General features: G+C 38.7%; 1 protein-coding gene across 5 annotated transcripts; it reads left to right on the forward strand.

Annotated features, from left to right (window-relative positions):
- The first annotated feature begins 704 nt into the window (after positions 1 to 704).
- KRIT1 (KRIT1 ankyrin repeat containing) lies at positions 705 to 23,314 on the forward strand. 5 transcript variants are annotated; one of them, XM_019285787.3, is made up of 18 exons: positions 705 to 796; positions 1,154 to 1,226; positions 2,152 to 2,273; positions 2,554 to 2,713; positions 3,774 to 3,866; positions 4,805 to 4,934; positions 7,002 to 7,245; positions 7,532 to 7,647; positions 8,079 to 8,222; positions 9,295 to 9,451; positions 9,737 to 9,844; positions 11,489 to 11,645; positions 13,750 to 13,901; positions 14,507 to 14,673; positions 17,803 to 17,890; positions 20,485 to 20,691; positions 20,998 to 21,114; positions 21,567 to 23,314. In XM_019285787.3, the coding sequence occupies exons 3-18, from the start codon at positions 2,172 to 2,174 to the stop codon at positions 21,633 to 21,635; spliced, it is 2,211 nt and encodes a 736-aa protein (XP_019141332.2). In that variant the 5' UTR covers positions 705 to 796; positions 1,154 to 1,226; positions 2,152 to 2,171; the 3' UTR covers positions 21,636 to 23,314. The 5 variants fall into 5 exon arrangements, with proteins under 5 accessions (XP_019141332.2, XP_010397477.2, XP_010397476.2 ...); XM_010399175.4 differs by having other exon boundaries at positions 1,154 to 2,273; XM_010399174.4 differs by lacking the exon at positions 705 to 796 and having other exon boundaries at positions 1,144 to 1,400.
- Positions 23,315 to 25,248: the final 1,934 nt, after the last annotated feature.

Raw genomic sequence — 25,248 nt, forward strand, 5'->3', positions numbered from 1 at the left:
GGGGCGGGGACGGGGCGGAGCGGGCCGGGACGCGGGGCCTGGGCGGCGGGCGCGGCGGGAGGATGCGGCGGGCAGGCGGCGGCAGGCGCCACCGAGGAAGGCAAGGCAGGCAGGGAGCGAGTGGGGATGGAGCGCTCTCCCTCACCCCGGCCCTGGGGCGGTCCTCAGAGCGGGGGAGCCGTTCCCGCCCCGCGGGGATTTAGCGGGAGCGCCCCTTCGGGGGCCGGTGCCCGCCGGCTCCTGGGTGCGGCTGGGGAAGTTCGGGGGCGTTTCCCGGCTGGGCAGTGCGGGGTGGGAGATGCTGGGGCGCGGGGCCGCCTCCTGCCCGTCGTCCTCCGGCCACGCCGAGGCGAGGCAGCGCTGCGGGGGCTTCCGAGGCCCCTGGTCTCCCTTCCTCCCTGGCGGGGGTGGCGCGGCTGGGAGTCGCGGCGGGAGCCGCCCTCTGCCTCGTTCCGGCGAGTCCTGCGGGAGGCGGGAAGGGTCGGCGGCGTTGGGAGAAGCCTGGGTGAGGCGTGTGCCTTAGACCGGCAGCCTTTGGAATGGGGCCGCGGTGTTAGCACCTGGGTTTGGTCAGAATCAGTTCGTGGTGGTGTCTTCTGAAGCTGATGGTGTTTATTGTCACGTCCTTACAGCCCCACCCTTCTTCGCCCTCAGTTTTTGTTTTCTGGAGTCACATTGCAAGTCTCAGCGCTGTCGGTTTCACAGACATGGTCATTCTGCACTGGATTTAGTGCAGAGCAGTGGCAGAGGGAGTTGACCCACTGCTTATTCACCTGTCCTGCCAACTGCCATCCAGGTGACCCGGCCTTACCAGTGCAGATTCCCTCCACAAAAGGCTCTGATCCAAACCCTGTGTATCCAAACACGTGTAGGGAAACGCAGGGAGCAGGCCTTTCCCAGCTGTGCATAAGGGATGGTTGTTCCTTTTTCCTCTTAAAATTCTTAATGTCCTAAAGTATGAGTTCTCCTAAGTCAGCATGTTGCCTATTTAATGTTTCTAGATGCTACCGTAATGTAAATCATTAGCTGTTTCTCTTCAGATATTTTGCTGTTCACATACCATCATTAAATCCTCTAACTGTATTTATCTTAACTGATGGTGAAAATGTCCATGCTGTTATTTATGTTGAGGTTTTTTTCAATATCTTTTCAGGTAGTCTTGATCCCAGGAAAAATACTGGACTAAGGGCATAGGAATCTGAAGACCTCTGTTTCTTCTAGAAGAGGTGGAGAAGCTAGAAACACTAACATTTAAAATCTGTGGAGGAATTAATCTGCAAAAATCATGTGCTTACTGATGCTATGGAATGAAAGAGTGTTCATTTGCAGATGAAGAAAATGATCAGCTGGAAGGTGGAAATGGTCAGACATAACCTTCTTTCTGGAAGCTGATATATGAAGTAATTTAGCTTTAGGAAGTTTTCCATATAATTTCCATACAATTTTGTGATTACAGGAATTGTCACCTTGGTTTAAACAGAAGGGCGAGCAAAGCTTTTTCTTAAATCTAAAAGCCTCTATCCACTTTTTTCAGAAACTAAAGATATATTCCTTTCAGAAGCTCTGTTTGAATGAATTGTGCATCAGTTTGCAGCCCCACTGAAATAAAACTAAGTAAATTAATCCATATTATAGTTTATTTTTATCAGCTTTGTTACTTGGCTGTAGGCAAGACTGTGTTCTACTTTGCAGGGGGGAGATGAAAATCGGGTATTTTCTTGAAATCCATGTGGAATTCATAGAAGTGCAGTACCTGTTACAGCATGTTTTATAAATTACAGTGCTTGTCACTTTGAAATGGCTTTCTTTTTCAATTTCATATCTTTTCCAGAGTTTTAAATTTCTTTGGCCTTTTGTCTGGCTTGCAAAATGGGGAAGACAGTTACAAAGTGGAAAAAAAATACATTGCTTTTATTTTAAAGTTGGGTTAGAGAACAAGCTTATTTGTATCAAATCTATATGATGTGCTATTTTCCCCTTTCATGAAAAGGAAGCAGAATTATATCAGCCGTTGGCATTTCTCCAGCTAAAGAACAATAAATGAATAATGCAAAGCATCAGTGGATATGAGCACTGCATCCTGAAGTTTACTGTGCTGTTGGATGTTTTTTTCACCTGAACCTCTTCTTCCTGTTTATTCATTATTTCCAGTGATAAAGTAAGAAGGAGAGATGGGAAACCCAGAAAACATTGGAGATGCATATGTTGCTGTGATTCGTCCAAAAAATACTGCTAGCCTCAATTCTCGGGAATATCGAGCTAAATCCTATGAAGTAAAACTATTTCTTTTCTTTATGTCTTAGTTGTTTGGCTTTTTAAATAATATAGTAAATATGTAATAATATAACAGAAGAGAATGTAGCCTTGTTTTTTACTCTTTAACCTGCTACAGAGGTCATTCTGACTTCACCATCCTGCTCCTCAACATTTAGTACTTGAATTTTGTTACTACTTTTACAGTAGCATAATAAATAATAATAATAGTATTTTTTTAAAGTTCTGTGCTGTTTTCGGCTGTACTTAAACTCCTTTGGTCTCATTATTGTTTGAAAGATTTTGCTGCTTGAAGTTCCCATTGAAGGCCAAAAGAAAAAAAGAAAGAAAGTTTTGCTGGAAACTAAACTTCAAGGAGGCACTGAGATAACCCAGAGCATCCTGGATTATGTACTAGAAGCCACCAAACCAATTTCACCAGCCAATCAGGGTATTAAAGGTAAAAACATTTTAATCTAATATACTGTTGATAGCACCATAAAAATGGTTTTTTAATTGTCATGGCAAGGTTGTGCACAAGCATGAAATTAGTATTAAAAAAAAAGATATGTTTTGAGGTTCATCAAAAAAAAACTGAGCCAACTGTGCAGCTAAAACCTTTAATTTACCTTTGTTTCTCTTTACCATCCAATATAAAATGCTTACTAAAAGATTTTTAATAAATGAATCTTTGTGCTGCTTCTTCCCCTCAAGTTTAGATTTATACCTAAACTTCCAGTAAACCAGATCAAAGTGGCTTTTGTATCCATAACTTCAGCTAAAACTTGACTTGAGCTAGAGAACTGATAGATTCTAAAGTCAGTTGTTCAGAAGACAGTATCTGTATGAAAGTATTTCTGGCATAACTGTATCATTTAGAGATGGAATTTGATGAGTACCTTTTTTTTTTGCCTTGTTACATAGCTGATCTAGCAAAGAACCTCACACTTGTGCTGACAAATTTGTTTTAGCCTCCCTATTACATTTCCAGATTGGTATAAAGTATAATGACTGAAGGACACTTTGCTGTGTACTTCATCTCTGTTGTTTACGGGGTAAAATGTTGCAGGTGGCAATAACTGCAGCTGAGTGGACTTAACAAAGCTTGTTATGCAGAGAATAACAGAATTAATACACATGGAGGAATACCTTGTAAAAGCAAAAACTCTGTTCCTTACATAGTTTGGAGAGTTTTAATTTGACTCACTCAGATGGCCCAAGCATTAACATGCCCAGCTCAGTTTGTACACTGCTAAAATATGCAGCTGAGGTCACAAAAGTTAAAAAGGACTACAGTCATGTCATTTTTTCATGTTAATGGGTATATATATATTTATGTTCTTTAGTTTTTCATATGTATTTATATTTTCTTCGCTTGTTTTAGATTATGTTTTTTTCCTAGAAATTAGGAAGATTGAGTCTGGTAAGCTTTCACATGGCCAACTCTGGATTGTTTTCTTTGTTTCAATGACTAATTAATTGTTTTGTGGTTTGTTTTTTGTTTTTAAATACTGTGCTAGGAAAGCGTGTAGTGTTAATGAAGAAGTTTCCTCTAGATGGAGAGAAGGCAGGCCAAGAGGCATCTCTTTACATTGTTCCAACTGTTGTGAAAGGTAACATTGAGCATGATTTGCGAAAGCTGCACCCATTTTAACAGAGGTTCACTTGAGGGTTTATTTTTTTATATGATGTGTTTAAGTTGTATATAGCTGTCTCATTGATATATGAATATATGTATAATTATATGTATATGATACATTTATACAATATATTTTAATATATATGGATTTTTCTGTATTTAAACATTAAAAGTTGCAGTCAGGGGCAAAACTCACTGCATATTTTAAACTTTGAAGAAGTTACTTAAAATCAAGGAAGAGGCCTTTGGTTTAATGTATTGCCTTTGTTTTTGTAACAATAACACACTTCTGGTTTAAGCAGTATTTGTGCCCTTGGTTATATTTCAAAACACAGGCCTTAACTTGTGTAGAATTTGCTGAATGCAACTGTAAGACATGCTACTCTGGTTAATGTTCTCTATTCAGAATGCTTAGTAAGTCTCTAAACAGTAAATAAAGTCTTTAGAAAGCAAAGTAAACTACTTGTCAGGAAAGTATTTTTAAAAATATTGAAGTAAAGTGTCTGTGTGCTGTTGGGGAAACTTCTTCATTTTTGCCTTAGTTATAGGACTTGCTAAAAACTATCAAATAGATACCATTGTGGAGTTAACAGTAACAATACATACCCCTCCTAGTCCTGGGTCATCTTCCTTTTTTTCTGGTAACAGTATGCATTTAACATTTATTCCTCATTTCCTCATTTGAGGAATAGTGACAGAATACTTAGGGGTTTTAAGGCTAACCTGTTGGATTGTGAATTGCTATGTAAGGATTGTATGCAATGGCTATCAATTATTATTTGGAGAAAATTAAGTCACTCTAGTCTAAAGTTAGAGGATAGTCTTAATTAGGGATGCATAACTACAAAAGATGTAGAAGGGAAAGTAAGATTCTTCTCACTGATGTGTCTTCAGAGTATGTTTCCTTTTTAGATAATACAAAATATACATACAGTCCCGGATGCCCTGTGTTCTACTGTTTACAAGACATCATGAGAGTCTGCAGTGAATCCAGCACACATTTTGCTACGCTTACTGCAAAAATGTTAATTGCCTTGGATAAGTAAGAGACACCATCAGTAAAAATACATTAAAATGAAAAGTTTGATATTTTATATCAAAATATAAATGTATATAAAAAAGATAATTTGTCAATGTAGTGCATATTTTTATAGCATTCTTGTGGTTAAGAAGGAAATCGTCATGGTATTTTCTTCACGTTTATCAGAAATTGAAACCTTGACAACATATTTCTAAAAGTCTTTTTTGCAAACTCAAGAGTGGTGTGTTTATCTAAATCAAGTAGCATTTTGGAAGTTCATGCTCACAGTGAATGTTTTGTAAAATCATAATATTTAATCTTCTGTAAATGACATAATTGTCATCTGTAAGAGCATTTGCCAGAGTGTAGTAAAAATATCCTGTAATTGTATACCATTAAGATTTGCATTTAAATTAAATCTCCCTGTAGAAGGGGAGTGCATCTTACCCCGACACACAAATTTATTTGCAGTAGGGAGTTAACTTTCAGAAAGGTGATTAGTTGTTTAAGCCAGATTTATAGTATTTTGAAATTTGAGTACATGAACAGGGTTTTCAGGGTTTTTATTGTTTTGGTGGTTTTTTTTCTTTTTTTTTTTTTTTTTAAAGTACCCTTAACCTAGAAATACCAGACACACTTATGTATGAACTTACTTGCAGTAATAAATTTAGCTGAAACTTCTAGCTAATGTAAAAAATCATGTTACAGGCTATTACCTAAAAGGTTCTGTGTGTAGAGTTTTTACAGTTTATTAATAGAGTTGTAGTATTTCCATATATACCATCATAGCAGTTACATTTATTTGCTGCTTACTGAATGCCTTCAGGCTCTAAGTTCTGCTTAGAAGTGTTTCAAGCCTCACAGGAAGCCTTGGAGGTATAATAGAAAATAGTTTATATTTTTTGTTCTCTATGTACATAATCTGAAACAATACTTCTCAAAGATTCAAATTGCCATAACTAATTTATCTACCAAATCTTTAGAGAAAATGCCTGAAAATACCTTAGAAGGTGTTTATAGCACAATGACTATGATTTTACTGTTCTTTCTGCCAGGACCATGAGTAAGTGAAGGGAATGCCGCTTTTGCAGGACATTACAGCTTGGACCTAGGACTTAAAAATAGGCCTAAGCATATGCACTGAACTGCAGGTTACCTTCTGCCATCCATACGTATGTTTCTGGGACAGACAAGATTCAAGCGGTCTGTCAGTGGATGTCCAAAGGATGTACTTCTCTTTCTTCTCTATGTCCAGGCTCAATCACTAAACAGAATTTATTGTATTTCAGCAAAGCACATTTTTACCTCAAGGTTGTGAGAAAGCATGTGCAGAAACCTAAATACAATCCTGGCTTCAGAACTTTAATGCACCACTTAATTTAACACTTAAACAATTTAACAATTTGGTAAAAATATATTTGTTCAAAACTTGAGATGAACAACTTGTCCTGAGGAAAAAATGCAGCAGGTGTACAGTACTGACTTCCCTCAGTAGCACAGAATAAGAGAGCTCTAAAGCTCTTCAATACTGTCAGTAGCAGTGCACTGAGAAGAGAATAAATGTCAGCACAGCTTTCTAAAAAGGCAGGTGGTAGCCTATGTGAAAGAGACTTAGCAGTTTGGAAACTGGACCTTCTGGTTTTTTGCCTTCTCCTGTCTTTCCCTAATGAAACATGTGAGTTGGAAGGCTTAAGTCAGTACAGATATTGAAACTCACCCTTAAAAAAACTGCTTTAAGTTCCAAAATTTGTTCAGAGTAGTAATATTAATAAAATACATGAAATGGTGACATGTTGGTGTGGTTTTTTGGTTATAACCAGTGTTACTCTTAGTGTATGATTTCCTTTTCTTTGAGAGTTTGAGACAGGAAATTGAGCAAATACGACTGTTTAACTGAGTGTGGTTAACAAATTTCACATTCAGGGAGGAATTTAGTCTTATAAAATTGGCTGTCCACCTTATAATTCTTTTTTTTATTTCAAATGTGGGATTATCATATATGCAATCCTTAATCAAAGAAAAAAATGGCATGACCAAAATAATCCTTTTCTACCTGAAAATTGGTTACTTGCCCATTCTCTCCTGCAGGTGGTTGGATGAACGGCACACCCAGTCTCACTCCATCCCGGCTTTATTCAGACCATCTCCTCTTGAGAGAATTAAAACAAATGTGATAAACCCTGCCTATGCTATAGAACCTGGTCAAACAGAGAGCTCGTTACACATGGGTTATACTGCCCTGGAAATAAAGAGTAAAATGCTGGCCTTGGAGAAAGCAGATATGTGTATCTATAATCCTTTGTTTGGATCTGACCTTCAGTACACCAATAGGGTAAGAACTATATTTTCATTTTATATTTGTGAAACATGAATACATTTTCATTTTAAAGTTCACTCATTTATTTGATATGAGTGTGTGCTCACATCAGAGTTGTTTATTTAGCAGTAAGTGTGCACTAGTTTTTCAAATCCTCATATTTGATCATAACTCTCTTTCCTTATAAAATGTTACCAATCCTAACTTTGGTTTCAAGAGAATACCCAACCTGGACAGGGGATTGTGTAGCCAAATCTTAGTAAGATATTTTTTCAGTTGTGTTTAAATTATGTCTTCACAGGTTGACAAGGTGGTAATAAATCCATACTTTGGCCTTGGAGCCCCAGACTATTCAAAGATTCAGATTCCTAAAAGAGAAAAGTGGCAACGTAGCATGAGCAGTGTCACAGAGGACAAGTATTATGTTACATTCCTTTTTAATTATCGGATAATTTTGTTTTGTTTTATTACAGTAGCGCTTGGTAGACTTAGAATGAGATTCCTATTACTTTAGGCTTCTCTGTATAAATACATATTTTAAATGAAATTCTATTTGAAGCCTCTTAAGTATTGAAACACAACAGTTAAAGGATGAATCAAGAAAGGTGTAAATTTTAAAAATTAGAGAAGCATTTCTTATTGTAGTAAATACAGCTGTGGCTTGATTACTGCATGACAAAAAAACTATTTGTATGAGTACTGGCACATTTTAGCTGCATGAACTTCTCTTTTAGTCTTCATGTAGATCTATGGTTAGTGCTATGTTAGTAATTTTTAAAAAGTTGATGTTCTCAACAATTGTAATATTTCTGAATGGTGTTTTTCCTGTTTCCCCTTTTAATTCATAGGGAGCACCAGTGGGTAGATGATTTCCCTCTTCACCGCAGTGCTTGTGAAGGTGACTCTGATTTACTAAGCCACCTTCTGGATAAAAAGTTTTCTGTTAATCAGTTGGATAGTGACCACTGGGCACCAATCCATTATGCATGCTGGTGAGTCAAGGATAGTTTTGCCAATCAAGTGCATTCTAGCTGTGATGATTCTTTACCACTATCATTTATGGAATTTATCAGCCTCAAAAAGAAGAAATAAAAAAACCCCTCTAGATTTTTTATGCTTTGATTATAATATATGTTAGTGTTAATCTTCTGAAGGTTTTGAGATAATTTTAATTTGAATGGGGGAGACCAGTTGTGGAGATCATGTCATCACTTACCTATTGCCTCTTGTATCGCTCCTGATATTTATTCTAATTCCTGTGGGAGGCACTGGGTCTACTTTAGCCTGGTAACTTTCAGAGTCTTCATTGGCTAAAGCCTGTGAGCAGTTTTACAGCACAGCAGTAGCTGAGCTGAGCATGTTTTGGTGCTGGTCAAGCTCTGAGTGGGAAGCTGGACTGGGTGATTTACAGAGGTCTGTAAAATTACAGCGTGTCTGACTATAACTCTGACTTAATCTGTAACTGCTTGAAAGCTTTCCTCAGTCGTAAAAATGCTTTTGTTTTATCTTTATGGAAGTTAGTTTTTTGTATATATAATGGTCAGTATGTCTGATGATATGAATAACATGGAAATCAAGCTAGGTTATAAAAAACCCACGATCTTACTTGCTTTTTAGTGTTTGTCAGAAAGTTTGTAAATACTTTATAACACAAGTATACACAAGAGTTACCAGTTATAAGCGTGGGCATTAAGAATCTCAGGATCCATCTGCATAACAATCAGAAGCTGAACTCTGATTCTCACACTGATTATTTTTTCCGGACAAAGCTGGATTCTGTTCTGCCATGACTGAATTGCTACAACTACCCAAACTTAGCTAGTTTAAAGCAAGGTTCACTTTGTCTATAAGGAATCCAATCAATGGTTACTAGACCAGTGATTACCAAAGAAGTGTAGAACTGATATTAATTTCTACAAGCTTAGTTATGTTCCATTGTGTCTGGTGTAATGTGAAAGCTAAAAATTCTTTGGTGTGGAAAAAACCACTTTTTCATAATTAGAGCTAGCTGCAAAAAATTATTTTATATTTGCTGTGTCTGTTCTGACTTAAACACATCTGCAGGTATGGAAAAGTTGAAGCCACTCGAATGCTGTTGGAGAAAGGGAAATGCAATCCAAATCTTTTGAATGGTCAACTTAGCTCTCCTCTTCATTTTGCCGCTGGAGGTGGGCATGCTGAAATAGTACAAATTCTACTAAATCATCCTGAAATTGACAGAGTAAGTTCTGTTTATATATAGAAATAGCAGTTCTAGCAACAGTTTCTAGCTTGTGCATGAGAAGTATTTTTGTGTCCGGATCACAATGTATAAACACAACTATCTTGTTAAGGGATTACTAAAAAATTGTTAAATATTTTTCCTTACCTCTACTTTTCCCATTGTGTACCAATTAAATGTTTGAACTCTGGTACCAAGGAATTTAATTATCTCAAAAATGTGTTAAATGTTTACCTGTCTGCAGCAAAATCAGTGTAGAATCAGTGTTTCTCTTTATGTTTGTAGCACATTACTGATCAACAAGGAAGATCTCCACTGAATGTCTGTGAAGAGAACAAACAAAATGAGTGGGAAGAAGCTGCAAAACTACTGAAGGAAGCCATAAATAAACCTGTATGAGTTTCTTTTCTAAATTGTGTAAAGTTTATATTTAATTTGCACTTAGTCTTGTAGAAGAGCTAGGGTCGCTTTTAGCTGTTACTGGAAATTGCAGCACACTGAAATTAGTGTAAATATTGGCAAACTGACATTTTGTCTCTTTAAATGTTTTTGTTCTGTTTCATGGCTCAGAAGTACATGTAAGACATGTAAACATGATACTCCAATTTATTTGTAGGAGCATCACATCAGCTACTGATTTTATGTCCATTTTTTATCATGCGACCATCAGCTTTCTTTATGCATTGTCATCTTATATGTTGATAAACAGGAGCATTCAGCTGCTTAAATGTAGGCTTCTATGAAATAGGCTTTTCATCAGTTAGTCAGTGTATGCTTCCTTGGCAGCCAGAGGAGATTTAGCCAAGATAGGAAACAAAATTTACAATGCAATTCCTCTCATCCTGAAGTAGATTTAAAATTAGACAAATGATATAAACCCACTTGTTTTTTTTCTTTGACTTCAGATGCAACCTGTATTTCTGTAAGTAGGTGGTACTAAACCTGTCAGTTTTTCAAGATGTTTTAAATTTTCTTCATTTCAGTCTGCATGAATAATCTTCCAAAATAATTAAGAAAGGAACTGACCTTGATTTTAGGGATCCTATTATGCAGTAGATCACATGAAGGTGTGTGTGTCTAATGGCTCTAAAGACTAATGCACACGTTTTAAGTAGATTTCAGAGTGTAGTGCATGATACTATGTTGTTATTTATTACTACTTAATCAATACAATAAATAAACTCCCCTTATAGATTACTACAGTAGGAATGATAGTAACTACTGCAACAAAAATAGACCACATTTTTAGTCAGTTGTCCAAGGCATCCATCTTTTTTTTCCAAAAGTTTTTAGGAACTTCATTCTTGATGACTTAGTAGATTTGAGGAAGGGAAATAACAAATTCCTGAAATGTTTTTATTCAAGCAGCTGAAACATCTAACCTGTTACAGAAATGAAAACAGAACATTTTATTGATTTATGACTTGTGTACATGTGCTCTAAGCACCTGATTTATGTTTATGTATTTCTTTCAGAAGGCATACTGTGGGCTCACATGCAATTCAGTGAAAGCTATGGGGGTTCTGAAGGGGGAAATGATTTATTATTTAATAGATTTATTTAGATTGTAGTACAGGAGCACTGTAAGATTTAGTGAGATTATATTCTTTTTGTAGTGGGTTCTGAGTAAAGAGTGGTGCTTCCCTCTAAAAACAAGTCTTTTTAGTACAGAGGGGAAAAATTCATAACCTGCCAGTAATAGCAAGGTGAACATTTTGGGATATGCATAGGCAGCAGAGCCCAGATCCCTTGGAGAGGTTTTAAATACCTACTTGCCTTTGAGTTCAACAGAAGTCCTCAAAATACCAGCAAGATCTTTCTTGGAGTTACTGTTGTAAACTGCACAGTATAAGAACTTGCACAGGACGCAAAACAAGCAGATTTGGTAAATAATAAAAATGCAGGAGTTGTGCAGTGCTCTTTTTCCCAACATTATAGATGTTGTTGAATTATGGTAAAACTGCTTTCCTCTCTAGAAGCACCAACAGAAAGGATTTTAACAAATTGTTTGTTTAATATGTTCCCATTTTTCTGTAGTATGAAAAGGCACGGATTTATCGTATGGATGGGTCGTATCGCTCTGTCGAGCTGAAACACGGAAACAACACAACTGTCCAGCAAATAATGGAGGGCATGCGCTTGTCTCAAGAAACTCAGCAGTACTTCACTATCTGGATCTGTTCTGAGAACCTCAGTAAGTAAAAAGGACAATGGTTATAGTTGAGGGTTTATAATAGTTTATTTCTGCTTGCCTTTAGGAAAAAGTAATGCTGTCTTAGGAGAGTAGGAAACATGCTCTCTGACAGGCTTTACAGCCTGATGTCTCCAAACTGCTTTCAGAGCCGTGGAGAGCTTCTCTGTTTTAACTTTTACTTTGGATACTCTCAGTAGGTCTGACTGTATCACTCTGGTACCTATCATGTATTTCATCCAGGAAGATGAGGCTGTTCCAGGTTGCCTTTCTGTTACAGGGCACCTTGGCTATCATAGGCCTTACTAGTAGCTTATCCTGGTTTTATATGTATTTTTCTTCCCAGAGGATCTGAATTTGGATGCATGTAGTTGTTTTTACCATGTTTAGTCTTTTTAAAACTACTAATTAAAGTAAGATGATTAATGTTTTTTCATTAGGTCCTTTATTAATATGATTTTTCCTGTCTTTTACACCAAAATAATTTTTGATAAACAAGTTTTCAGATATATTTGATGGGAGAAAATTCTGATGTAAAATGTCATGTTTATATTTGCGGTATTTTTTTGTATTTCTGGTCTAAATAAAAAAGATATTATAATTTTTATTTGAGATATATAGCAAAAGATAAATAGAAGCCGAAAAGAGTCAACGAGAGCAGTTGGGTTTTTTCAGATAATGTGGTCAGCAGTACTGCTGCAAGATGATAGCTATGGGACACATTGTGGATAACAAAGCTCAATTGAGGTCTGGTAGGATACTGTGTTGACTGTGTCATTAACACAGAAGTCTTGCATTTAAAACTTTATTTACTGTTGCCAATGCTCCACTCCAGTGGCATTGTTACTTTTTTTTAAAAAAATAGCTCTAAATGTTGCAGGAAATGTTTTGTTCATTCTTCTTTAATCTTTTTCTTCTGGACTCATGCCATTTGCCTTTTTACTTTGCTGTATGCCACATGACTGCTGTAACCCTCAACTAAACATAGATGTTAATGTGAAGAAAAGGAAGTGTTTGAGGGTTAAAGTCTTGCTGTGTTCGCCTTTTCTAAATACGTATGTGATGTTTTCATAGAATCATTGAGGTATTACCCTTGCATTTGAGGGGAAGAGCTCACTGATACATTGGTTGTGTAAAAGTGAGTAATTCTCTAGGTATTTAGCCTAGATTTGAAAATGAGATCCTGATTTATGGCTTCAAACAACTGGTGGACAAGTTTCATTATGAAGTATGTTGCAGTTTGTGTTCAGCTGTAAGGACTGTGAGATTCCTGCTTGTAGGACACATGATGCTTTTCTGTGTTAGAATGTGAAATGGATAAGTTAAATGAACAGATTGTTCTCAGTGAACATATCTATTTAAGGTTTTCATGTAATGTGAAATGCCACAGTGTGAAAGCCAGAGCAGTGAGGATGAGGCAGATACAGCCTCCTAGAACCTCACTCCTAGAAAAAGCTAAGCAATTATCCAAGGACAGGCAGAGTGAGTGAGTGAGCCAAAGGTACAGACTGTAGTACGTAGTAGGACTGTAGTTGAAAGCTCTGTATTAATTTCTCAGCTCTCATATACACAAGAGAACATGAAACAATGATTGACTTTAGCCTGTTTAGAATCAAGACATTTACAGATTAAAAAGAAGAATGTTCTGAAAAGTTTATGGTTTTTATGTATGTACAAAAAACTGAAATACATTTATAAGATAAGTTGTATGTGTATTTTTGTGTCAGAAATAAGATCATTGGACTTTGTATTTCTGCTGTAATAATAGAGACAACAGTCTCTCATGCTTTATTATTGTGTTTTTAAGGTCAGTCTTGGTACTCCAATAAATTTTTAAATACCGCTTCACTCCTGAGAAACTGAAAATAATGAAGTTTCAACACTATTACATTTAGTGAATTGATGCTAAGAGTTTTGTCAATAAATCCATATTTTCAAAACCTTTTCTATATAGCAGTTTAGAAAACATAGGGAAAATGTCTGGTAATGAGTCCTCAATTTCAGATACTCTAGGTTTGGTGCAGCATTTAATCATTTATGTGTATGTGTGTGTGTATATGGGGTTATTCCGTTTGTGTATTTAGAAACAAACCCTGTTATTTTTCAGGTCTCCAGCTGAAGCCATATCACAAGCCTTTGCAGCATATTCGAGACTGGCCTGAAATATTCACTGAATTGACAAACTTGGATCCTCAAAGGGAAACTTCACAGCTTTTCCTGAGAAGGGATGTGAGACTTCCACTGGAAATAGAAAAAAAGGTCAGCACTTGGAAGTGGATGAAATCATGGTCAGACTCAGAACACTTTGACGGTCAACGCTCAGTGTGTATAGTAACTGTAGTAATTTCCAAACTTATTTAAACCTGACATCTCCTTTTCTGTGCCTTCCTGCCATCTCTTTGTTCTCTCTCTCTTTCTCACCCTCTCAGCTGGGTTTATCCAATGTCTCTGTGTGTCAGTCTCTGTCTGTCATACAGCAAAAAACAACCTGCCTGATTTTCTTCCTTGTGCTGTTGTTTTTCAGTTATTCAATTGGTCGATTTCAATGGGATTATTCAAACATATTATTCAAAATGAATTCATGGGGGAAAAATCCACAGATATCAGTATTTCTGGGAACTTTTTGATTGGGCATGGTGTGCTAGTTGCCTTTCATTTGTGTATTAGATCAGTGAAGTGTTGAAGTAAGTGTTGTTAATGAAAATATGTCATTTTTTCTATTACAAAGTACCACTAAAATGTACAGTTCAGTCAGGATCAGACCTTTGTCTTCTGTCTCTGAATCAGTGAGAAATTGTATTTATAGTTTCTAAGCTCATTTTCCTTTTTACAAAGAAATAATATTATTTACATCTTTTTAACAGATTGAGGATCCGTTGGCTATTCTTATACTTTTTGATGAGGCCAGATATAATTTACTGAAAGGTTTTTATACATCACCTGATGCAAAGCTGATTACACTGGCAAGTCTGCTTCTGCAAATAGTCTATGGAAATTATGAGAGCAAGAAACATAAACAGGGCTTTCTAAAGTAAGTATTTGTGTTTAAAACTTAAAATTCTGGGTTAGATTAAGTATTTTTAGATAGCACTTACTATGGAACTCTCAGTCTTTAAGTATGATACATTTGTTGGTTTTCTCCATCACTGAGCTGTAGTTCAGGGTAATCATGTAACCCTTGCAGCATTAATAGAAGTCAGACATCGTGTGTGAAAATGTATTAATCTTAATTATTACAGTCTTAGCGGGATGGAGGTTCTGGAGTGTGTAAAATCGGACCTGAGATACAGTAATACCACAATGAACAACAGTATTCACTTGAAGGATTCTGACAGGGACTGAGGCTTTGAGCAATGCTGAAGAAACATCTTACTGTGGCGGTTAGACCAGTGTCTGGGATTGACTTTCCTTCTTTGGACAGACCATGTAGCAATATAGTTTCTGTCATTTGTAGGAGAACTGCTGTACTAAATTGGTCAAAAGCATAGCACTAGTAGGGCTCAGCCAGATGGTATTTTTCTCTCCCCTTCTCTCTGCATGCCAGCACAACAGTAGCTTAGCTATTTTGGGATGGCTTGTTCTTCCCACGTACGCTTCTACAGAAGTATCTGAGCCCATGAAGATTCCAGTTCTCTACTGTGTGCACCTTCGCCCCCTGCCATCTCCACCTCACTTCATTCATGGAACAGCAGCTGTGCTATTCTGGAATGCTGCTATGCTTTTCAGCTTCTCTTACTCACAGTGTCAAGTGAGCTGTCTTGGCTTGGCGGTTTTTTTGTGTATTGTCCTGCAGTTACACAGCCGGTAGATGGAGCATAAGGAGAACGGGGTTTAAGTGGGACTGCCCACCCACACGAGTGTGCAGTTCAGTGCAGCTCAGTTTTGTATGAAACTACTCCCTGCTGACTCCCAGCAGCTGCAGGGTGATGTTCCTCTCCACACTGAGGCATATCAGTACTGTGGTTCAAAGTTCATCCTGCTCCATGGAAGTGTTTGGCTCTACAGACAGGACTACCTGCAAAGATAGTTTGGGCTAGATAAAAAGCCATTTGGGCATGCTCTCCATCCATATTCACATTGTTCTTCATATAGATGAAGAGTTTTTGATTTTTTTTTTTTTTGTAGTTGACATAAATGTTTATTGGAAGAGTGGTAATGCCAAAAATATATCCAGGCTGTTGTTCGTATGAGAGTATCCTTGACCTTAAAGATCTGATGCATGGTCCTGTGCAGGGCTTTTGCTTGTAGATCATATATGCCATTACTGCCAAATACAGTTGTAGCGGGTTCGGTTTGTCCCGGGCGGAAACACCAATTTAGTGTAGTGGTTTGGTCTAAAATACTCATTACTGTTTACCTTCTGTGAGATAAGAATTAGGAGAAATGCAAAGCAGGCAGCAAACTTGAAAGAATATAAAGAAGTTTATTAACAGACCTAAAAGAAGAAAAAAAAAATCATACCACGCCTTCAGAACACTTCTCCTCCCCCCACCTTTCTCCCTTCTCCCAGTGACAATGTAAAAAGACAACCCTTGAGATGTTCAGTCTGTTTACCACTTCTGTAATAGCCTTGTTCAGTCCATTTAGGAAGAGGAGTCTCTCTTGCCCATGCTATGAAAACATTATCACGACGAGCCAGCCGCCCGGGTTGGTTCTCTGCTCGCATGCGAGTCCCTTCCCCGACTTGCAGCTTTTCCCACAACTGCTTTCGAGGGTCCGCTCTTGAAGTTTTTGGGGTGCAATTTTAAGGTTGAGCCATTAGAAACAAAAGTTCTCTTCACCCATCTCTGGGAGCATTTCATCTCTAGAACAGAGGCCCTTCTCCTTCCCTGGGAGCAAAGGGTCTCCTCATCTTCATCTCTAGGACTATCTCTGGGAGCATCTCTAGGAACTGAGGTTTCTCCTTTTCCATTTGGAGCAAAAGTCCTCATCGCTTCCATCTCTCCCTGTTCAAATTTCTCATGAAATTACAGCTGCTTCAGCATCTGCCTATCTCAGCGCAGGTGCTTTTGCTCACAAGTACAAGTTGAACGCTCCACCCCATGCCTTCATGAAATTACAATGAGTACTCTGATACATCATAGCTTTATAACAGAATTTCAGCTTTAAGCATCTCCTCTTTCTTCTCCCTCAGGTTTTCAGCTCTTCACAGCACTAAAAGGGTTAATTTCACCTAGGTCTTGCAGCTGGCATTTCGTTTATTGCTGTCGGTCACATGATCTCTGCCGGACATTGGTGCAGCTTCAGCTGAATCTTGGCCGCACTGGAGGGGGGGGGAGCCAAGCCGCTCCGGTCCGCAGGTGGAACAGGGCCCATCAGCTCCAGGATGGCCTGCAGCCACCTGTCCCAACACTGGGAATGAGACAGAGCTATGGGGGGGGTTTTCTATTCTTAAGTGTGGATCACAGAGGCGGTCACAATTTTAAGTGGCTTAAAGAATTGTCCATATTCAAACTGGCCACTGATAGGTGCTGTCAGGTCACAGAGGAAGCTGTAAGCACCCCTTTGCAAGAACATCACTTCCAGGACTATGCTTGCTAACCCATGACAACAGTTTAAATAGATTACATCGTTAGGTCTTGAGAGTGTCTTATTGTACATAAAAGCAAACTAGTAATGGTTTGCATTCTTCCTTTTAGAGTTTTTTGTTTCCACATTTTGGGCTTTTTAAAAAAGGCAGTTGATGTAAGTAGCTTCTCTTTCATGTCCTGTAATATGTAACTTTAATGTGGAAATTAATTGGGCTGAGTCCTTGGTAGTGCTGACTACAGGAGTGGAGGGAAGAGTATCTACAGTCTGTTATATTTTCTAAGTGTGTGATATGCTGATGTAAATGGCATTTTGTATATAATTTTGGCTTCCAAACTGGAATTCACCAAACTGCTCTCTAACCAAGTACGAGTCGTGTGTTCTGCTGGCATTTCTTCTCCATGCCATGCTCATGATGTGTGACACAGAGCGTGTAATGTAAAGCTGGATCTTCATTAACTGAGAATTGCACTGTATGTTAGGAAACCATCTCATCTGATGAGGCAAGATAGAGTAGGAGCTGACTGTCTAGCTCAATATGTGACTTGAAGGTACACTGTGGCAGACGTTGTTCTTTTTTCTTACTTTGTTTAGTGAAGAAAACCTTTGTTCTTCTTTGTTTTTCTCTTAGTGAAGAAAACCTTAAATCTATTGTACCAATAACTAAACTAAAAAGTAAAGCTCCTCATTGGACAAACAGGATACTTCATGAATACAAGGTGAGATAAATAAGCAGGTAAATCGTGTTCTTAAGCACTTTTGACTGTTTGGTTGTCAATTAATGAACAGAAATACTGGTATAAAAAGCTAAAAATGTGTATGTTCTGAATTTTTGGGATGGGTTGTTGGAGTGTATTTCTTGTACAGTTACAGATGATCTCTTTGTTAGAAGTAAATATATTTGTTATCTGTTTATTTACCTTCAGTGTTAGCTGTGTATTGGGCACACTTCCAATTCAGGCATAGATGTGAAAAAATCTACTGATTTAAATTTTCTTGTCTGCTCATAGGAATAGATCCACCAAGTCCTTTTTGTCAGTGTAACTTGTATCTTAGGGATCTGGTAGTGCTGCTGATGTGCATGTGTCTTGGTTTGAAAGACAGGTGTCTGCTAAGGAAGGCAGGAGCCTCCCTTGGAATGGCAGATGCGACCCCCCCTTCCCTCCAAGTTATTATAATTTTGAAATCAAGGGCCTTTAGGCAAAGATGTGGGAAATAGGAATAACAGTTCTTTACTATTAAATATATATAACCAGTCAAACAAGCAACAATAACCATGGCAGTAACAGCAAACAATCACAAACCCAGTGCCAGCCTTCTCGGCTGTCAGGCCCTTTCCCCTCGGGTGCAGTTCCGCTCGCAGCCGGCAGGGGCGCTGGCGGCTCCCGGTGAGCAGGGCAGGTGCGATGGTTCCCCCGCGGCTGCAGGGGGCGCTCCGGAGCGAGCTCGGGGAGCACGCGGCACCGGTGCCCCGGGATCCCGGGAAGGGATGGAACAAAGGCTTCACAAACCCCTGGGCAGCCGATCCCGGTGTCCGGCCAGACCCTCAGGAACGGCAGGCTGGAGCTGCAGGGCCGAGCACAAATCCCGGGTGGCAGACGAGATGTATCCAAACTGCGGAGCTGCGGTGGGAACCCCCCGGAGGTCTGGGCAGGCAGGGCGAGCACGGCTACAACGCAGCGGAGGCTCGAAGCAACAGCGGGGGCAGGGCAGCCATGGCCCGGCTCCCAGCGGGGCAGGGAAGGTGGGCTTGGGATCCCGGGGTTTCTCTGGCAGAAAGAAAAGCAGCCGATGAAACAGCCTCCCTCTCCCTCCAAACGGGGACCAAGTGCCCACGCACCCAGGTGAAACGAAAGAGTAGCCAGATGCCCCCACGCCCATAGCCAGCTCTTTTGTTTTCCTTAAGCACACAGTAATTTCTCCCCCTGGCGACACATATGGGCAAAATTCCTTTAACAGAAAAAATAAAACCAGGAGAACTCCTAAAACCCCAACAGCATGTGCACACACACCCACACAAACTCCTTTGATTAGAGCAGTTAACTGAGCAAAATTTTTAAATGTGGACTTGGGCTGCTTGTGTAAAAATGCATCTAACTGAGGGCTGTGGGTCCCAAATGAGGTCAGATTAAATTTGTGATCTTCACAAGTAACTGAGGAAAAAGTGAAGTGTGTCAGAAGGAGAACAGCATCAGCTGATGTGCATCACTAAAGGTAGCTGCCAGGAAACGCTGCAGAGGTACCCAGGGAATGTTTTCAAGCCTTGCCCCTCTTTTTGAGATAAGATTACTCAATCATAAACTTCTTTTGATGCCCACACCTTTTTTGTCAGAAATTAGCAGGTCGTTCCTATTCTTTCTAATAGAGATGGAGGAGGAGGTGATGGTGGTCTAAGACTATGGTGTAGCAAAGTTGTCTCTACTCTGTCATCAAATTATATGTAAGAATGAGTATAGCTTTCTTGACTTCTGCTTTTGGGACATTATTTTGCGGTGTGGGGCATGGGGGAAGGGGAAAGCAGTTGCAATCTTTTGTTCTGAAGATTTTACATGTTAGAAATGGCTGTGTAGAATTGAGGTAAGCTTTAATGCAGGGTGTGGATCTGGAGAGGCTGATCCTGTCTAGCATACCCACAGTCATGGCCCCATAACTGTTGAAGATTTGTGTTCTCCCTCGTGTCTGTGCCTTCTGGTCTTGTCCATGGCCCAACCAATTTTTTAGTTGTTAGAGTGGTTGGTATCAGTCTGGTTTGAGGAGCACTCCAGCAATAGTTTGTTCTGACTGCTGCACTCTACTGAAGAGGAAGGAACAGAAACCTGTCTCATTCTGAATGAAGGCTCCACTAATGAAAAGAGATCTGCACCTCTCTTTTGCTTAGAAAGGAAAAAACAATCTGTTTTTGAAAGGAGGTACTTGCTCATCTTACCATGTTTCACTGGATTGGACCCCTTAAAGGAGGAAGAATACTTAGTTTTAAGGATTGTGATGCATTTAGTGTCAGATGGGTGCATAGCTGCTGATCCCAAGTCCCAGTTAGTTCTGAGAGAGGCAAAGCCGTGGGGCGCTTCAGAGGTTTTGTGTCTCTGCTCAGATTTCTGAGGCTCATACAGGTATCTGGGTTTTGCCTCAGTCTCTTCCAGCACTTGAGCCTTTCCATGGCTCTAAGGTTTAATTCAGCTGTAGGAAGATGGTTGATGGGAAAGCACTTTGGAAATATGCTTTTAGTAGGGATTGCACTGAACAGTGGATTTTCTTCAAACAATCACAACTGTCTGGAAGGACTTGTTGATTGCGATTATTTCTTTATTTATAGAATCTCAGCACCAGTGAAGGTGTCAGCAAGGAGATGCATCACCTTCAGCGCATGTTCTTGCAGAATTGCTGGGAAATTCCTACTTATGGAGCAGCTTTTTTCACAGGACAGATATTCACCAAAGCAAGTTCAAGTAGCCATAAAGTCATCAAAGTGTATGTAGGAGTAAATGTAAAAGGGTTGCACCTTCTCAACATGGAAACAAAGGTCAGCTTAAGTGAACTGCCAGTGATAACTGTAAAACTTAATTCTCTTCTCTTAAAATCTTTGTACTAGAAGTAATTTCACATCCAACCGTTTAGTTAAACTTGACTGAAAATTTCCAAGATTTTAAGACCTTCGTAAGTCACTAACAAAGTCTTGCATTTTTTCACTTTACTACTTTATGAACTACAACTGCATTGTGGAACGTAGTGGTTTAAGTCTGAATCCTGTCTTTGTGAATGAAGCGAAGTTCAGTTTGCAAATATGGAGGATATTTTCTGAGTGACCGTTTCCTACATTTGATCACAGGCTTTACTCCTCAGCCTAAAGTACGGTTGCTTTATGTGGCAGTTGGGAGATGGAGATACGTGTTTTCAAATCCACAGTCTGGAAAACAAAATGAGCTTTATTGTGCATACCAAACAGGTAAGCACTATCATTTTTCATCCTTTATGTTCAATTATTTTTTTCCTAAATTAGATAGGCAAGCCTCTTTTCCCTTGGGGCTGACGCCCCTTGCACAGTATAAAAGAAGCCCAAGCCAAGCCCACACAAAAATTATTTTAAAACTTTATTATTAATATTTCAGAATGTTTTCTTAGCATGTGAAGCCTTCATAATTCAAAATACATAAAATGCATCTATAATCATTAGGATAAACCTTTTGTTTAATTGAAACCGTTTCTTGCATATGCCCAATCCCTCATTCTCTAAGATTAATTCCAAATATAATGAGAATCACAGAGCTGGAGCCAGTAACTTTGTGATCGAAAGTAATGGAGTTTGAGATTGGATAAAGCTGAGAATTGCTTTTGTCATGTACTTGATTGTCATAGTTCTGAAATGCTGATGGAATTTAATTGCATCCCTTTACCCAGGCAGGACTTGTTGTAAAACTCCTGATGAAATTAAATGGCCAGCTAATGCCAAGTGAAAGAAATGAGTGATGGAAATGAACAATAGTTACGAGATGGCACCTGATGGCTGAGCAAAAAAGAACTTGTCCCTCCTCGTAACAGGACTTCCATGTACATGAATTTTACACAACAGAAAAGTCAATTTGTACAGTTTTTTTAACTTTGTACAGAAGCTGCATGGTTTATTTTTTTAAAAAAACTATACTACATATCTATTATTTTTATAAGTATTTTTGTGTTTCATATATTAACTATTGTAGGGCTTGAGGTTAACCAATAAAGCTAATGAAATGTAAATGGTTTACCGAGGTTGACGAGCATGAATCCAGTAAAGCTTTTGTTCCCAGAGAAATAGGGGACTACCAGTGCCATTAAGCAAGTCTCAGTTAACCTATTTACCTTTCATGTCCTTGCGTGGAACATCAAGGAGATGGTATATGTTGCAGTATTTTGTAGACACCCTGTATTTTTAAGATACTATTGATACATATGCTTAAAAGACCAGTTAGATCAGTTAGACCTTTGAGCAACTACTTTTGATAAACTCTTTGTTTTTTATTTGGTTTCTGACAAACATTTTAGCTCACTTTATTTTTACTCTTAACTTTCTCCTACTTTGTATTCATATTTATTCTAAAATATTGCATGAGGATGCCAAAAGGGAAATACTTTAAATCATTCAGAAGCCATATTGAATGTTTAGCATGCTTGTTTTTTAAAATGGATTTTTACTTTTGCTGTGCAATATAAAATGTGTGTATGGAGGAGAGGGAGATACGGATTTACAGATGAACTTTACTCAGAGGACTTCAGAAAGTTTAATAAATTCTACCCTGGATTGCAACATGTATGCAGTAACAAAAACTCATACAGGAGGTACTAAGTTATTTCTCTTAAATTAATTTTCCTACCGATTACTTACTTCAGTTTCTTCAGGCTAAAAGCAGTGCAGGATGCAGGAATAATGATGGCAAGGAAGTCAGATACAGTTTGTAAGCATTCTGCCTGCTCTTTGTAGAGTCAGGATTGGGGCTCAACAAGTTGGGTGCCAAGTGTAAGGTGGGATCCTATGCAGTCTGAAACATATCTTGTACATTAAAATAGTATCTGTAACACAAATCTTTGAAGTTTGTGGTTGTATTTCAGGGTTTTAAGTGCACTTGACTATTTCTTCCGTGTAAACTGCATGCTAAAACAGTGTGCAATATTTTGTAAAAAAAAGCTTTTTTAAAAAAATAAAAATTAGCACTTGCCTCTAAGTTTTCAAAGAAAAGCTAAAATGAATGTGAAGAACTGCGCTGTTGTATAGTAATTTTACTCATACCTTACTAGTAAGTGCAGTTTAAGAAATTAAAGTAGTAAGCTGTTAAAAACGTGAACAGGAGACTTGTATTTTGTATTCTTGTTAGCAAGCTGTACTTTTCTACTTCACAGGTCTAAATAACAGTAAATTTTCATGGATTGTTATACTTTATTTAAGGTAAATAATGCAACAGTCAGGTCCTTCATCGTGCATCCCTGCTATCACTTGGCACTGGTATCAGAAATATATTTCTCTACATAGCACTTTCTTAGAAAACTAGAGGAAAATGTTAAGAAGGTGTGTCAGTTGCCTATTTAACTATACTATCAATATGCCTTATTGCTGTATAGTCCTTTCTGCTAAATTCTTATTTATTACTACCTAATAAATGGTTTGCAACAAGTCACATTTGGTGTTTCTATTTTTGTAGCCAGCATGAAAGTGCCATCAAATGTTACACCAAGCAGATGTTATTACCAGAGAGCAGGCTTGTCTTTGTAAGGTATGTTAGAAGAGCATCAGAGAGGACCAGAGGGAGAGTGCCATGGTGCCTCTGAATTAAGGTGGTGCACCTCAGAAACTGCTCAGGAATTCACCAGGTAAACTTGAAACTGTTCATCATGGGAAAGCAGAGGTTTGTAGATATTGCATATCAGTATAGCCACTGAGTAGCAAGAGCCCAGCTCTGCAGTCCCAGAGGCTTCTGGCACCTGGGTATGTAGGAGCTTGTGCCACCCTGCTGTGGCAAGGCAGGTGTGTGCACTCCTTTCATCTGGAAGTGGGGAAATGAAAAACAGGAACAGAGAGAAATCCAACACTGCTGAGACAGACCATTAGTAACAAGCCTCATACCACTACCAAACCAAAAAAGTGGGAACCAGCTGCAATATGGGCAAAGCTGACACTTGTGCCTTTGTAAGCATGAGATGCCCAGCTCACCACCTACAGTCCATCTAACAAGCACTTTTTTAAAAAGCAAGAACCTGTACAGCTGACAAAAGCAAAGATTTAAGAGTAGAACACTCAGCCAGGCCCTGTAAGGCAAAAGAGTAACCGAGAACTTAAAACTGTGAAAAACAGGCACGATTTTACCAAGTGGCATAACTGACCCCCCTACCCCAGTGAGCAGCTTGTGCAAGAGGGAAGCCTTGGTCCTGAGGGGATGGCCTGCTGCTGCTGCTGCTGCTTAGTGCAGGGAGCAATTGCTCCAGGGTGCACTGTCAGCTTACAGCTGGATGCAGCTTAAAGCTGGGCTGTGAGTGAAAAAAGAGATACAGGTTCAACAGAAACAACATACATGGTCTGCAAAAGCTGTGCTTTACCTTAAAGAATTGTTATTAATATAGGGTAAAGATTAAAAAATTATTACTATTCTGTATAAATTTAAATATAATTAATAATTACATAAAAATGAAATGAAACCTTTCATATATAGGTAATTAATCTAGAAATCCTGTCTCTTGGAAGAAAAGGACTGACACTATTGCCACCAAAAATGTATTTACTTTGTAAATTGACAGTACAGAATGTCAATCATAACCTGCTATCTCTCATGTCTTTTGAAAGAGTTGTCAGAGCTTGTAAATATGAAGTAACTCTTTGTCAATCACTGCACTGATTAATGTCCTTTGGCATTGAAAAGTGTTGAAACTTAGAGCTTGCAGGCAACAAATTAAAAACTTTCCTAGAGCCCATAGCTGGCATGAAGAGTTTGAAGGTACTCAACAGTGATTCCATGCACATCTCAGCATTCACAAGCATTGTCTGCTACCTCCCCTCATCTAGTAACACTCAGCACACGTGAGAGCTTGATACAAGGTTTACCAGAGGATATTACACACTTTAAGAAACAACAAGAATGTTCAAACAGTAACAAGCTTGTTTTTGCCTGTGTACCTTTTCTAGTTGACAAAAGTACTCGGAACTGATGACAACAATAGATGTTGTCAACAAATAAGTCAAATTTCAGATGAAGTAGGGAATTTCAGAGAATTTAGGTTTCTGAACTTTGCAAAAATTTATTTAAAAGCATTACAGATAATCTTTGCAAGTGTACCCTGTTGAAATGTCTCATTGTATGTAATGACCAACCTGGCTTCCTGCTAGTACTCCCTGGACTCACACATTTAAACTTTTCTTTACGTAGAAACTGACTGAACAAACACTGCATTTAAAAGACCTACCCAAACCAGAAATCTCCGGAAATGCATTGATACATTCCTGTTGAATTAAAAAACTATATGGATAACAAGCTGACTTTGGCTGTGATGAGCTTTCTTAGTTTCCAAATGCAGCTCTGTGCACTATTTGATCTTAAACCCTTAGGTCTTAGTGGAAACT

This window comes from Corvus cornix, chromosome 2, assembly GCF_000738735.6.
Source record: "Corvus cornix cornix isolate S_Up_H32 chromosome 2, ASM73873v5, whole genome shotgun sequence".
NCBI lineage: Eukaryota > Metazoa > Chordata > Aves > Passeriformes > Corvidae > Corvus > Corvus cornix.

What these genes read in the sequence shown, in the direction of transcription:
- KRIT1 (XM_010399175.4), top strand. Translation starts at nt 2,172, where the DNA reads ATGGGAAACCCAGAAAACATTGGAGATGCATATGTTGCTGTGATTCGT. An exon ending in ATCATCCTGAAATTGACAGA is followed by an intron (nt 9,452 to 9,736) that starts GTAAGTTCTGTT and finishes TTATGTTTGTAG; the next exon opens with CACATTACTGATCAACAAGG. An exon ending in AGGAAGCCATAAATAAACCT is followed by an intron (nt 9,845 to 11,488) that starts GTATGAGTTTCT and finishes ATTTTTCTGTAG; the next exon opens with TATGAAAAGGCACGGATTTA.